The sequence below is a fragment of the Cyprinus carpio genome, unplaced genomic scaffold (genome assembly GCF_018340385.1).
Source record: "Cyprinus carpio isolate SPL01 unplaced genomic scaffold, ASM1834038v1 S000006552, whole genome shotgun sequence".
NCBI lineage: Eukaryota > Metazoa > Chordata > Actinopteri > Cypriniformes > Cyprinidae > Cyprinus > Cyprinus carpio.
This window is the reverse complement of record NW_024879215.1, coordinates 666,958-683,022: the sequence shown is the minus strand read 5'-3', so window position 1 is coordinate 683,022 and position 16,065 is coordinate 666,958. Positions and strand designations below refer to the sequence as shown.

Genomic DNA, 16,065 nt, shown 5'->3' with positions numbered 1-16,065 from the left:
ACATACACACACACACGCACACACACACACACACACACACACACACACACACCCTCACACACACACACACACACACACACACACACACACACACACACACACACACACACACACACACACACACACACACACACACACTCACCACACACTCCCTCACACACACACTCACGCACACATATACACACCTCACACACACACACACGCACACACATCACATAAAAACACACACACACACACACACACACAACTCACACGCACACGCACGAACACACACACACACACACACACTCACACACACACACACACACACACACACACACACACACACACACACACACACACACACACACACACACACACACACACACACACACACACACACACACACACACACACACACACACACACACACACACACACACACACACACACACACTCACACACACTCACATATCAACATTTTCTGGTCAAATGCTGGTCATAATTCATCGGGAGAAACAGAAAAACACATAAAACAGAGCTATTTCAGAGCTTTTCAAATGTTTTATGCATGCAGCAAAAGATCAAACGAATGCTTGCATGCTCCGTAAATCTCTTTTGATACAGAACTTGGTGATGGTCGTGGGATAGTGTTTTTTGTCTCTTTTCTTTAAATCATAGACCTCAGACAATTTTGCGTTGCAAATAAAAATATTGTACGTCTTGAAATTCGTATGGATTTTTATACTACAAATAGATGCACAAGACCAAACTTTTCTTGAAGGTAAAATGAAAAATAATTATTACATGAAAATAATTTCTTGCATAAATGGACTAACTGCAAATATTTCTAAGTTTTATTTTTTCAAAAACATGCGATCACTGAAATACATTCCAGAGGAGTGACAATCGGAAAGACATTAGTCTTTAGGAACTCAAATCAGAGAATGCACAACTGTCCGTCCAACAGCCGATAAAGCGTCTTTTTCTTTGCATCACTATTGCTGTTTTTATGACTTGGACTGAGTGCTTTACTTCCCATGTTCAACAACACCAGTGTAGTGTCACTAATGAGGAAAAGCACTGCGAGCAGCTGAAATTACTGTCATTATCTGCAGACATATGTAACTACAACAGTAATAATGGTGGAAGGTAGTAGTAATAATAATAATAATAATAACAGTAAATTAGCCACAACATTAGATGAAATTATGGTGACACAGTCAAACCACACAGCAAAATGGAAAATGAGAGACTCTTTCCTGCAAGAAGGGAATGTGATTTTCTTGTCTGTGTTTTGTTGATGGGAGAAATTGCCCTCTTAGCTGTTTAAGATGAGGTAGACTAACAGCTTAAAAATAGCGGCCTCTGAATGTGCCAGTGGCGTTGGCAACAATCCAGCAAAGAACAAGAAAAAAAGAAAAAAGAAAACAGGAAGCAAAGAAAGAGATGTCATGCCCTCATTTCACGGCCCATGTTCCCATTACATTGTCATCGAGATACAGTTTCCCCAAATATTATAGTCTTACTTCTTGTTCATTGTCCTAAAACCAACAGGTAGTTTTCATTTAGTTGTGATTTAATCATTATTTTTTTTATGTGTGGAATTACTGAATGACGGCATACTGCATACTGCTTTTGATTTTTGTGATTTATAACTATAGCAGCTGAAAAGAAGGTGAAATTTGTATTGTTATTCGTAATTTAAATGTAATTACTAAAACCTCTGTTTTTGATTTCCAATGGCCTTTCTAATCTTACACATACCAGATAAATTCAGTGAAGTTTCCTAACATTTTGCCTGAACGATATCTGAGATTTAGTTGCAAAAAAAATTATTAGAACCCTTTGGATTTACCTGAATATCTGCATAAATTTGCCAAAATGATTTTCACATCCTTGAACACACTGTGTTAATTTTGTACAGACAGGAAGTGAACGTCTGCGACATCATCAATCACCGGGGTGCTGACATTTGATTGGCTTTCCACCACCACAAGGCTCTCACACCTGTTAAATATGTTAAAAGTGATAATAAAATCATGTGAGAGCTTGAAGAGCATAATTCTTCAGGATCTCAGGTGGTGTAAAGTTGAAATGTGAGAATGACTGCGGCGTCCCGGAGTTAAAGATGAAACCCAGCGGTGAAGTGAAAACACTCAGCAGGCTTTGGGGTCTGACTGTCTGATTTGAATGACCTTTACAGAAAGACAGGTGTTTTCTGGATTGGACGTGGCATTGCTCCATATCAGCCAAGGTCTCGGAGGACTTGATAACTGACTCCAGTGACTCTGACTGACTCTTGTTAGAGCAACTGTAAATCGTGATGAACCTCTTACCGGCATTCCACGACTAAAGCTCTCAGGCGCAGACAGCAGCGGCAAACCTGAAAATCACCTGTTTATCTGATGCTTCGTATTCAGTACTGAGAAATAGAGTATGCACAGCAAAATCAAGATCAAGTTCAATCTCCGGATCAGGATGAATAGCATACACAGGTCTTTATATCATTTAATGTGATGCGACTAAAAATCTGAATTTTTTTTTCAATGTATTCAATAAAAAAAACAAAAATAAAAATGCTGTTGTGTATTTTATTGATGGAAGAACAATTATTCCAATACAACATAAATAAAATCATTAAAAAAAAAGGGAGAAAGAAAGAAAGTAAAAGAAGAAAATAAAACAGCTTGACTGTCATCATATAATTCCAGCACATTCTTTCTTTATTTGAAAGTGTTTGCTCTCCGCCTCTTTGTTCACAACGCAGCCATCTTTCAACTCCTAACTAGGTTATGAAACCTCTCCTCTCTCTTAATTAATTTAGGAACTGAGACCTTAACATTCATGAACATTTATGCATATCCTTCAGTGTAGCAAGAAAATCCAAATAGCATCTTTCTTAGAATTTTGCCACTAAAATTTGATTTTAAGCAGCTCTGTAAATACCACCGCAGGTTGAATAGATTTAAATATGCATTCAGTGCATTAAATATATGTTTAAATATATTCACAACAAATGTTACTGCAAGTTTTGTGTAAGATATGCATTTTTTCTCTTTTTTTGGGGGGTATTTAAAAAACATAATAAATAAAATGTTTATGCAAATTTTTTGTGTGGCTCAGTTTTATATTTACATGGATGTAGTACATGGGGTGTCCTCATCTCTGGGAAACACGCTCCCTCAGGTCTGGCCTATCAGATCTCTGTCTCTAGCTCGCTCTCGCTCTCTCTCTCTCAGATCTCTGAGGTCTGAAGGGCAGCTGCTGCATTCTGATTGTGTCAGGCGCTCGGGGAACTAACAAGACGCAGAATGATGGTAATGTCCCCTCATTACCGCCACGCCGGGGGTGGTGACATCCTGACTCGAAGACTATTGAAACAGCAGTTTCCCTTTTAACCAGCACTTCCCTTCTGTTCAGAAAAAAAAAAAAAAAAAATGGGGGGAAAAAAAAAGAAAAATTCCAGGTCTAAAAAAGAATGAAAAACTTTTCAAAGCTTTGGCTAGCTTGACCAGGACCAAAAATACACACACACATACACACACACACACGAAATGGCAACCTTAAATGGTAGCATCTAAACTAACTGGTTTTATTAAAGTCAAAATATTATTTAATATCACTGAATCAACCTAAATGAAGGTATCAACCTACATTAATTTACAACAACAAAACTAGTTTTAATGGGTTAAATCAGGAATAAATAGCGCTTTAAGGTTGCAATCACATGTTAAGAGTACAGTGCACTAGTGCATTAAAAAGCAGCTGAAACTACTTCTTTATAAATGAAGCAAATACAGACATCTGCTTCACTGCAATCCCTCAACTGAGAGGGCAAGGTATTGTTTTAAATTCATTATTTCACAAATATTCGGCTCATTTTAATGGAGGATATCAGTGCAAACTATTTAAAATAATTATGAATGCTTGTATTGTGTCAAGTTTAATCTGCATTCACCCACAGGAAACACGGCTACCTTTCACCACTCACGGTCCTGATAAGAGCACGTTTCGTTTTTATCGTGTCTATGTCTGTGGCAGTGACCCACGGAGAGCGCAACATCACCTCTTCTCTCCCGTGCAACGCCAGAGACAGACTTGCTCTGTTTTTCTGACACTCCAGAAATATATTCCAGAATGAACATGTGAGTGGCCGTGTCGCCCCCGAGGACAGACAGAGAGCAGAGAAGCATGTGAGTGATGTGCCCAGTGTCAGCTATTGATCATAGCCCAAGGAACACACAGATCTCAAACACCTACTCATATCCACTCACCGCTCCAGAGAATAAAGGAAAGATAGCAACCAAATCTTTGGTGAAGCTGAATGAAAATCTTAACTGGATCGATTTGTGTGCTTTTCAGTGTGGGACTGGGGGGTTGAGGGGGGAAGGTTGTCCCCGTTGTGAAGTGCTGATGAATCTGCCTCCAAACTGGCTGCAAGCCAGTCTCACAGAAGAGTGGATTTTTCTTTCTCTACCCACCAGAGACCACTTCCTCTTCCCCAAAAACAGCCCGCTCATGTCCCTCACGTTCACTCGCTCCCTCTCTCTTCACTTTGAAATATTAAAGATTAACAAAATGTAAATATATATATATATAAATATATATAAAGCAAGCAAATTGAGGACAAATTAAAAGAGAACTAAAAAATTGGGTTTTGAGATTATAAAATATCAGACATCTAATTTTAAGAAAGAAAAAAATGTGAAGAATGTTCAAAACACAATAACAGAGTACACTGATATTTCTCAAGAGCATTTTAGCTTAATATTCTAACATTGCTTTGTAAACAGTGAAATTGAAGGAATTAAATCATGAATATTAAAACTAATTTAACACAGAAACTGCTATAAACAACGTGTTTATTAAAAGCCATAAATGTAGCATATTGATTAATACAGTAATTATGTAATCACTTAAAAGGAATGAGAAATACTGAATAGTTTGTTTGCTGTGCAGGAACAATAATAGCTGCAGCAGATCGCCTCGACTGTAGGGATGTAGGCAGAGGTGTAGGCAGCACAATAGTTGGCATGATGTACGGGCATAACATACACACGCTCACACACTCGAAAAGCACAGAAAGTCACCAAACATCTCTCGGCCGTTCCTCTCTCATCTTCTCATCACCTTCTACATGCACCTTTTTGTAACTCTTGACTTCCACAATAAAACACGCCAGCAAACACTCTCGCTTTACAACAAAAACAGTGAAAAAGTTTCGCACTCTCTCTCTGATCCTCTCCCCGCCCTCTCTGCTTCCTCCACATTCCAGTCCAGTTTCTCCTTGAAAACATTAAGAGGCTGTCCTGTCGGGGAAAGTGAGAGGAATTAGGAAAGAAAGCATCCCTGAGCCAGGTGAGATTATCCCCTCAACTGAGTCCATCACTTAACAGGGTCAGTAGTTAACGGCAGGAGCCGGATCCCAAACTAGCACTCGGAGAGCTGACTCCACAAACGAAAACTCAGATTTAACTCGCCCTTAAGTTGCTGTTTTACAATCTATTTAATTCTTTTCCAACACATTCTCAAACCAGTGACTAAACAGGTTTTAGCTGCAGCTTCGTTTTGACAATGACCCTGTGACAGGCACCTTCCTGTCACCAAAGGCTGAGAGAGTCACGCTTCCTGTGGCTGCTCCGTCTTAGTCAGCACTAGCTGCGGGGCCGGTGTTGGCACTGCCCTGGGCTCCGCTCTAACTGCGAGAAAAGGTGGTGGGTGTCTCCCGAACCACATATCCTCTTTCACTCTTCTCTCCTCCACTCCACTCCACCCTTCTCTTTCTCTCAACCAAGGCCAGCCAAGAGTCGTTTCATCTCGCACCCACACACACATGCAGCACAGAGATGGGGGGGGGGGAGAAAAACAGACACTTCACTATAATCACATGTACACACACTCCTGTACACACACTCAACATACACCTGAAAGAGAGAGAAGGAGAAAGAAAAGAAAAAATATACGCACAGATATGCCACAAACCTACATGATCAGTAAATAGATAAATAAAAGTCTAAAAATAAAAGAAGACAAAATAATAATAATAATAATAATAATAATAATAATAATAATAATAATAATAATAACAGAAAAAAATGCAATAAGTGTGGTCCTTTGTCAAAGTCTAACATGGGCCTTTTTAGTTTGTTTATATGTTACATTAGGGAAGATATTTGAAAAAGAACAGCACTCATAAACCGCATAGAACTGATAGTTATTTTAGGCGTGAAATTATTATTTTTTTCCTTAAAATATATGAACACACATAATAAATGTTCTCATACATTTAGAATAATCAGTCAGTTAAATTAAAGAAGCTGTATACTCAGACGAATCGAACTCATTTTTATGGCTGTTTCTTCCATAAACGTTATTCGTCTCTATTACGCGTCGCACCTGCACTCGGAGGATTTTTAGTTTTGCGTCTTTCATTTGATCAATCAAGATCTAAAAATATCAAAATTCAAAATACACTATTTAAGAGTAAAGATATTATACAAATTACATTATTTTACATGTTGATGTTGCGATTAAATTAATTCGCCCCTAAATAAGACTAGAATAAGATTTCAGCAAATCATTTTGCAGGAAATCTTTAATTTTCAGTTTCATTCGTTTTAAAATTATTATCATCATTATTATTAGGAGTAGTAGCAGTAGTATTTGTATTTTGATTATTATTAAACAATATAGCATTAATAACAACAATGTATTTGCCGCAGCCGTTGTATTATACATTTTTTTTATTTGAAAATTCTCGAAAGTTGTAATCCAAAATCTACACATCTATAATATGAAATAAATTTCCGTTTTTATTTATTAGAATTTGCCGTTCATGAAATGGGCAACAGGGGGAAATAACAAGTGTTGCAAACAGGAGAGGATGCTGAGAGTGATGGAGCTCGACTGCAGCAGCATCTCAGAGCTTTGACGGCAGATCTGATCAGATTCAGCACCAGAAAGCGTTTACAGTCGGAACTGATCACAGCTTTCTTTCAGCACCGCGTGTCAAATGAATCACATCAGATGAAGAACCTTTAAGTGCTCGTTCATACTGCAGCCGATTAGTCCAGATTGAGCAATTAGAAGCCATTAATAACCAAACCCACATTAACAAAACTAGGCTACTGCATAAAATAAACCCCAGCACAGGCATTCAGAATATTTGCTCATGTGGGTTTGATATTAATTTCGACCGCTGCACGTGGTCAGTAGTGTCAGTATCATTTGTGGAAATGCACAGGTACCTTAACAAAAAAAAAAAAAAAAAAAAAAAAAAAAGAAAGAAAAAAAAGAAAAAGAAAAAACAAAGTCGGATCGGAAATGAATGGATGATGAAGGTGTCTTGATCTTCTTGTTAACAGTAGCATACAGATAACGCTGAAATTAATTTAAGACGCACATATTTCGGTAAGAGTACACGCTCAAAAAGGCTTGCAGCCGCTCTTTTAAAAACACAGAAAAATACACATTTGTAAAAAATACTTGTTTAGGGGAAACAAACTGCAAACGTTGCATTGCATTTTAAAGTAAGGGAGTAACATAAAAAAGAAGCAAAAATTAGTGTCTAACTATTATTTCTCGCCATATGTGAGAGCCGAATCATATTTCATTATTGATTATGAGCAAGAACATTTTTTTTTACATTACTCTATAAATCTTCTTTGAGATTCATAACTCAAAAAGGTTTGCATGCGCATCATTTACAGTATTATATTTGTTTAAGCAGCACAACTGCATTTGAAAAGCTCAGACCATGTTGTTCTGACAAAATATCTGATAGCAGCCAGATTATACTGTCAACGATGTTCAATACGCACGAGACTCTCTTAATAAAATGATTGTATCCGATTATTATTGAGTGATTTACAGTCGAATTCAAATAAACTGGATTTGACGTATGCCACTCATATTTTGTGTCAAGGATAAACAGTATAAACATTTAAACATCTTTACCAAATGTTCAAAGCCGCGTTGTGATGCAAGAATGCAGAAGAATTTATTTAGAGAAATAGACTCGGTCATTAAACTGAACGCTAGGGTCTCTGCAGAATGTCCGTTACGTGTCATAAGCGTGAGAAGCCTTTCGTGCTCGGAGTGTTTTGCTGAAGGACCGAATCCACCTGCGCCGGAGCCCCGATGCGCGGAGACCATCCCGTCTTCATCCGCAGTCTACTAGAACCGCGCAGGGTCAAACTTTTCAGTAATAAACAACACATAGTTATTTAGTGAAAAATATAGTTTACACTTAACGAAAGAAAAAAAGTGTTGTTATTTTTGTGACTTTTTCATTTTCGTGTAAAAAATAAATATTAAATGATTATTCATGTTTGTTGTATGTTTATTTAGTTTAAACCGATACGCATCTTGGTGTTGAAAATGAAGAGAGCTGATCGAGTGAAGAAAAAAAAGTTTGTGAGGAATCTGGAAAGATATGTGGCTGGACCCCCATTGTTGGCCAAAGGGAGTCCAGGGGCCTGTGCTCGTATCAGTGTGTGCATGGCACAGAGAAACCAGCCCTGATGATTAATGTTCTGCTCACCATCTCTCCCTCCACAGACCCCGATCCCCCTCCCATAAACATTCTGTCCTGATAAAAGCATTCAGCGCAGGAACTTTACAATAAGGACACACAGTGTTATAGAGCTGCTGATTTGTTTTGCACAGCTACAGAATCTGCTGTGCTTTTAGAGGCTGATGAAGGTAAAGACTCCAGCAACAAGCAGATGAAGTCAATTAGATGTGTGCCACAGCCTGAACTACCAAGGGTCACCGAAACAAAATGAAAACCTCCCACACTGACCCGATGCATATTCACTAATGCAATTTATAAAAGCTCATTTTACCTCAGCACTCAGAAACTTTACAAAGAAGGCTGAATTTTGTCACAAAGGGCATCAGCCACAGCAAAAGTAGCACACATTACACCAAGAAAAAAACAAAACATAACAATGGTTTTACACATTCGCTAAATAATAAGCACAAACACACAGTTTAACAGCGATAACAGCTGCACACACACACAGTGAGGGAGACGGAGAGCATCCCGCTTACCTGCTGGGACATTCTGAAGAGGAGGTTGCTGTCAGTGCTCTGCTGTGTCCATGTCCCCATGAAGCCCGGCTCGGCGCTGGCCGGTCTGGTGCTGAACTGCATGGAGCTTTCTCCTTCTCCTCCTCCTCCCCCTGCACCGCTGCTGCTGCTCCTGCTGCTGCTGGCTCTGGCCGTGGACTCGCGTGCCCTCTCTCGATCTCGCTCTCTCCACACCACACCGCCTCTCACATCCAGCTCCGTCTCCTCAGACTGCCGGCAGAGAACAGGGGGAAGGGGGTGGACGGGGAGCCGGAGAGAAAAGTACGTGAAGGTGGAGGTTCAAAGAGGCAAAGGGTGACTACTCTGTTCTTTTTTCTCTTCTGTCCTATTCTTGCTCTCTTTTTTCTTTCTTTCTTTTCGTTTTCTTTCTCTCCCTCTCTCACTCTCTCTCTTTCCTATCTTCTCTTGAGGGAGGGGGCAAAGTGGAGGGTCTTGCCTGCCAGTAGCAGGAGGAGTGTGTTGAGTTAATTCAGGAGCAGGGCTGCACAATGCATATTTCCTCTGGGGCATGTGGTGGTAGAGGGCAGGATGAGCCGAGTGTCGGAGGTAAGGAGGGAGGAAGAGAGGGATGGGGGTGTGAACTGAAGTGAAGTGAAGGAGGGAGAGAAAAAAGGGGATGGCAGAAAAATGGAGGAGGAGATGGTGAAGGAGAGAGTAGCTTTTTTTTTGTCCGCACCAAACCCCCCGAAAACACACACTTTTTTTTTTTTCAAATGTCAGTCAGGCTGTGTATGAGCTGTCCTCCAAACACACACGGACATATACACAAGCATACATTCCAAACAAAAATCAATCGTCAGACAAACTCAACCTGCCCTTTGAACCCTTTGCACACCTCAACATGCAAAAAAAACAAACAAACAAAAAAAACACTGCACTTAAATTTTACACGAAAAACACACTTTCAATCCCCGTATAACTATGCGCCATATCTTCTAATCAAAAGCGACTATCTAGCATTGTAACAATTCTTTCAAAAAGTTTAATTAAAAAGAAAATGACTTTTAAACAATTTTTGACAAATGGACCATCCCTTCTCCCAAAAAGGTGCCCTCTCTCACCAGCGTGTCCAGCGTGGTTTTCCTCCCAGCTGTGTGGAGATCAGGTGTTGGAGTGTGTCAGTTCCAAAGCAGCCCCTCCTCTCTCTCTCTCTCTCTCTCCCTCTCTTTCTCTTTCTTCGGGCCCCTTCTAACCTTTAGAGATGCCTGTCCTCTGTCTTCAGACTAACTCCAGCTAGCGCTGTGTCAGTGTGTGTGTAGCCGTGAGTACATGTGTGTTGTTGTGAGGTAGAGCGTGCGTGTGTGTGTGTGCGTGTGTGTCGGGCCGCAGCGCGTCTGAGTTAACTGCTCCTCTCTTCTTGCTGGCACTCAATGACACGGCTCTCTCTCTCCTCCACTGATCTGCTTTCCCACTGAGAGGGAGAGAGAGGGAGAGAGAGAGAGCAGGAGGGGAAAGGGTTGTCCCTGTCTTATTACCAGCTCTCCATGCCTGATGCTTCTCCACTCCAGACCTCAGTGGGATTGAGCCACTCTCTAATACATGCACTCACAGAGAGAGAGAGAGAACCGGCCCATCCACACAACTATTCCAAGCAAATAATGCATTCATCAATACAATTGGACAAGCTCCAACTTCTATAATAACCTCAATGCTAAACGAAAAAATGTTTCTGAGCGTTCCAATTACGCTTTGTATTATTTTTCTTTATTTCGTTTTTACTATTGACAGGCAGTAAACATACATACAATGTTTAAGAAGAACCTGCAATAAATAAATGAAATAATTCTAGTGCATTGTTTATGCATTGCGTGTCAACTTTCACAGCGTGTTGAATTAAAGCCGAATGTGTCATTAAGCCAGGTATTTTAAGGTGGGCACACAACCATTTGATTTTATTACAAACTCTGATTCCTTTGTCTGTTTTCTTTTCTCTCCCCTTGTATTAAACAGCTCTAGCTAATGGTTCTATGTAATCAGTCCACGCCCCCCCCCCCACCACCAACGCCCCCTGCGAATGTGCACACACACACACACACACACACACACACACACACACACACACACACCGTCTTGTGGAGTAGTGCAGCAGAGCACATAATCATACAGACTCTCTCCCACTCACAAACACTCTCACACACACACACACACACACACACACACACACACACGGGGAAACCTCGAGTGGATGCTTTCAGATTTTAATTAAGAAAAAAATGAGGAAGAGGCTCCATTTTTGCCAAATTGGTCCCCGCAGCAGACAGTCTCACAAAGGTGGGGAAGAGAAAGAAAGCCCTAACATATGCACTTACAGTAAGTGGCAGCATCTCTGCCTCATTGTACATGCCAAAACATTTTACATGAGAAATATGTTGTGTAATGAAGCTATTTTTTTTTTGTTATTATAACATGTTTTTCCTCTCATACTTTTTCCCTCCAGCACTTCCCCTCACGTCAGCTGTTAAAATTATAGTCTTTGACAATGCGAGTGTGTCTGAAGATGTCACCGTGATCTCCCTTCTATGAGACAGAAAGAAAGGGAATTAACTTTTCTCTCTTTCGCTACATTAAATGTCGTATTCTCGTATGTAGAAAGCCACTTGAAATTTTGTGGCAATTTGAAGGAGACAGCTGTTACTGTCTGTTAAAAGCCTCTGTACTGCACTAATGACAGCTCTGGCTAACCTTTACCTGAGTAATCTGCACAGCATTTTGTCTGATCAAATCTAGTGTCGTCGTCTTCTTTTTAGATTGAATGAAAAAAGGCAGGAGAAGCCGTGGCAGCCATGATGAGAACTTAATATGCTGTTTTGTTTCTTTCCCTCACCTCCTCTCTCTCTCTCTCTCTCTCTCTCTCTCGAGTGCCCTCTGCAGTAACCAAAGATGTGAAGACCGCACATCTTTACAAGCAAATGGACACTAATGGGAGAGACGCTTTGAGCCCATTGTCACACATTTGTCCCCTCCATTTCATCTGTCCTCACAGAATATTTCTTGTTCAGTTCTAAATTGCAATGAATCGTTGTTTCTGGAAACAACAAAACCAACACTGTGTAGTAATCGTGACTTTAAAAAAATAACACATAAAAAAAAATAAAACACTTTGTTATTGTTATATATATCTTGTATATATCTTAAATTCTTCCAGTTAGATCATCAATAACTCCAGTTCCAATGAAATTGGTTCTTTATTTAGTCTCATCTCCCATGTCAATTTCTCTTCTCCTCTTCAGTTCCCTTTCTCTCTGGAACGTGCCGGTCTCTTGATTTTTCAAGTGTTACTGAGTGTTTCAAATCAAGCTGGCAGCTCAGCTTCTGACCTCCCCATTAATAGTGGTTATTTGTGAGAGGTCTGAGAGGACTCTGCCACTATCCCTTTGCCTTTTTGCTTGCCGTCTCCATCCCTTTCTCTCGGTTTGTCCGTTCTTCGTTCTCTCTCTCGGGTGTTGAGCATGAGCTCAGATCCTGTCAGTGGCAGCAGCAGCAGTCAGGGAAAGCAGAGAGCCACAGTAATGGACTCCTTTATTAAAACTATTATTCTGCAAGACTTCAAATTCCCCCCAGACTAGGGCCATGTCGAAGCTGATATAATTAACTAGAGGCTCAGCTACGGATCAATTACCAGACAAGCAAGTGATAGCCAAATCAATGAAAGATCATCAGCCACATTATCTGTGTTGCAACTCATTAGAGTAAAAGAGAAGAGAGCATGCTGGGAGTCCTGGGGCTGTGGCACTGCGGCAGCACACAGGCCATTGACTTTCTCTTAGTGACCCGTGTCTGTTTTAGTGCTGGGGTCAGTGACATTTTTGCAGACGTCTTAAAAGCTGTCTTTTCTCTCTCTCTCTCTCTCTCTCTCAAGGTACCTCTGTATGGCTTTTAAAAACGAAGAAGTGGTGGAAAGCGGATGTAATGTCTGTTTGCAAATGACTTGACACTGATGATAAACTTTGGCTGCGCTGAGGGAAAGCTGGTAAACAACCGAGAGAGGGAAGAAAATCGTTATGTGACAAGTGAATGGCAAAGCGAAGGCTAATTAATTATTCATGAGGTGACATGATGATTTTTGTTCCTGTAGAGGATGGTGCTGGCAACATCAAGGTCATGGGTTTGATACCCTGGGAATGCAAGCATTGTCAAATAATGTAAACGTAAATGTACTGATTTTTATTATACTATATTTTATTTACTGTCTTTTTTATTATTTAAAATGTAAGATTTAATGAAACAGATTTTATTTCTGAAATTCTGTTTTTAGGTGTGCAATGTCAAAAAATATAATTTAATTCAAATTTATATGGCCCTATTAAACATCTATTTGATGTATAGGACAGATTCCAGTTTTTTTCTTTTATTTTTCTGACAAAATACAGTATATCTCTCTCTATTGTGTTTCAGTTTAGAGACCTGTTTTGGTAAAGATAAAAAAAAAAAAAAACAAGCATAAAAAAAATAAATGAAAGGTAGGTAGATGAAGATGACAATAGTGTGTTCACAGGAAGCGAGTGAATGGTTCTAATCTCTCCCTCACCTAACGCTGAGATAAGCTTTTCTCTCTGCTCTGGAAAGTCTTAGCATCCTTAAGTTTCTCTTAAAATAAGGGTTCTCCTTAAAAAAAAAATAAAAAAAAAATTCTCCTCTCGTTTTTAATTTTCAAATGTTAACTCTATTACAACTTACGACTCATTTAAGGTGTTGTGCTAAACCTGTTAAATAATGTCTGCAGAGAGAAAAGTGCTTCTGTAGTGTCTTTCCTGTCTTACACAAACATACTATCGACACAAGCGAACTAATGAGTGGGATTTTAGTGTGCTCTTCATGTGACTTGAAGACAGCGTGTCGATCAGATGGCAGCCAGATAGAACTGTCACTGTTCTGTTCTGCTGGAAGATGCAAAGGGCCACAAGACATCATATGACACCATGCATAAACAACCTTTCACTTGTCTAGAGAATGAGAGAGAAAGTGGTGGTCCCCTGAACTCAAGAGCCACACATGATCTAAATGCCACTGATAGTGTAGTCGTTCAGTATTCCATTGTGACCGGCCAGAGCAAAGGACTGAAAAAAAAAAAAAAAAAGAGAACAAAGACATTCTCATCTTGGCCAACTTAAAAGTGCTATTTAGCACCACACCTTTTCTGTTTCGGTTCACTCATAGGAAATGTGGATATAACATTAAATGTTATATCCATATGTCCTATGAGTAAACACATAAAAAAAAAAAAAAAAAAACCTTTAACCTGCCTCACTTGGTTGATGGAGCCTGTGGATTCAGATTCATTCCCACCCATCACACAATTAGCAGCATTACTGGTGCTCTCTTTGTCTCACATCTCCTCTGGGACTGAGGTGAAAAACAATGTTTTTTTTTTCTTTTTGTCACTTTATTTTTTTCTCAGTTTTCTGCCCCATGACCTCCTCTAGCACAGCTTCTCCAGACTCAACCAACATAAAGCCCATCATTTAGTTTGGAAACCTGTCTATAGCTTTCTACATGACAGAATTTATGAATATGTTCAAGAAATTACTGCTGATCCTCAATGTCACAGCATAGACCAGAATAAATTTGTTTTTATACAAAAATTCCAGCCTTCATAAAAAAAGAACTGCCTTAATTAATAAGTGGCCTTTTGACTTTCATTATTATGGTAATTAGTTTTTATCTAATTTATCATTCCTTTGGATTTTGTATGTATAGAGGGGCTAAAAAGCATATTGTAATTTATAATAAATTTTTCCTCAATTTTTGATGAGTTACAAACCAAGGAGGTGTGTGATTTTTGCATTGCTCTGTTGGTAGTCTTCATAACACCACGTGTGTCTTCTTGACAACATGCACAAATGTTCCAAATCAGCTGATTGTGTTGATAAACTGCTTCAGTTATTTGTTTAGTTCACTGCACTGCCAGTAAATTGCAACTTTATAAGTCCAGTATCTTATTATTGGGTAACTGTGTGATCCAACTTTTTTTTTTTCCTCAAAGGCAATAATAATAATAATATACAGGCTGAATTTGGAAATAGTTCTGCCATGAACTGCACGGTGACACGAAGGTAGAGGATCCAAGTGCAGTAGTTTACTGAAGGGGTAATCCACAAACGTAATTCAAAGGCAGGCTAAGGTCATACACAACAACAACGACAGAGAAAGGGGCTGAGGCAAACAGAGTAATCCTGAAAACAGGCAGAATATCAAGACCAGGAACAAAGATACGGGAGAACCGGGATAGCCTACTATGACTGCAACAAACGATTATTAACAAACAATAATCAGTTCTCAAAACAACAACAACAAGAAATAATAAATACTAATAAACTAATAAATAAATAAATAAATACAATCAGGCTAACTCAAAACAATGTTAGTACTGGGGAACAATTAGCTTTGATATGTGTAAAAAGGAGAAATCAGAGTGAAACATTTAACACAGCGTCAGACACAAACGAATATACAAAACAGCATGTGTATAAAAAAAGTGCTAAATGCCATGTATTTGAATTTAAACTGCATAAAGTGCCCCACCCACAACCATAATCATGCATTAGATGTCAGACAGGGTGTCCCTCAAGGTTCTGTCTTGGGGCCACTGCTGTTATGCACAGACATGCTACCACTATGGGAAACGTAAAAGATTACATGAAACGTTTTTCATGTTTATTATATTTTATGTTTGTTAATTTTAATTATCCTAAATAAAGCCTTAGTTCTAGTACATTGACAGGCCTTGTATCACTATCAAAAATATAATTGTTTATTTCTTACCCAAAATACCATGACAAGACATCCAACTAGGAGCCTCCACTCTTGCACTACTGGAGCCTTTATTATCCATTATCTATTTTGCTTTCTTATTAATTGCTAATTATTCTGCCCCAGGACTTCTCCTCGTTTCCTCTTGAGGAACATACCGCAGTGAGCCACATACCTGCAGTCCAACCAAACCTGAAGCTGAAATGAACAGAATTCTCAGGTTTAAATATCTGTGTCATC

The 16,065-nt window shown here is 39.3% G+C and overlaps 1 protein-coding gene across 1 annotated transcript in view; it reads right to left on the bottom strand.

The window, feature by feature from the left end:
- Positions 1–16,065, bottom strand: part of LOC122143992 (zinc finger protein basonuclin-2-like) — a 140,746-nt gene that overhangs the window by 70,760 nt on the left and 53,921 nt on the right. The window contains 1 exon segment of the mRNA XM_042754595.1: positions 9,037–9,285. Coding sequence (XP_042610529.1) covers positions 9,037–9,285 — 249 coding nt within the window.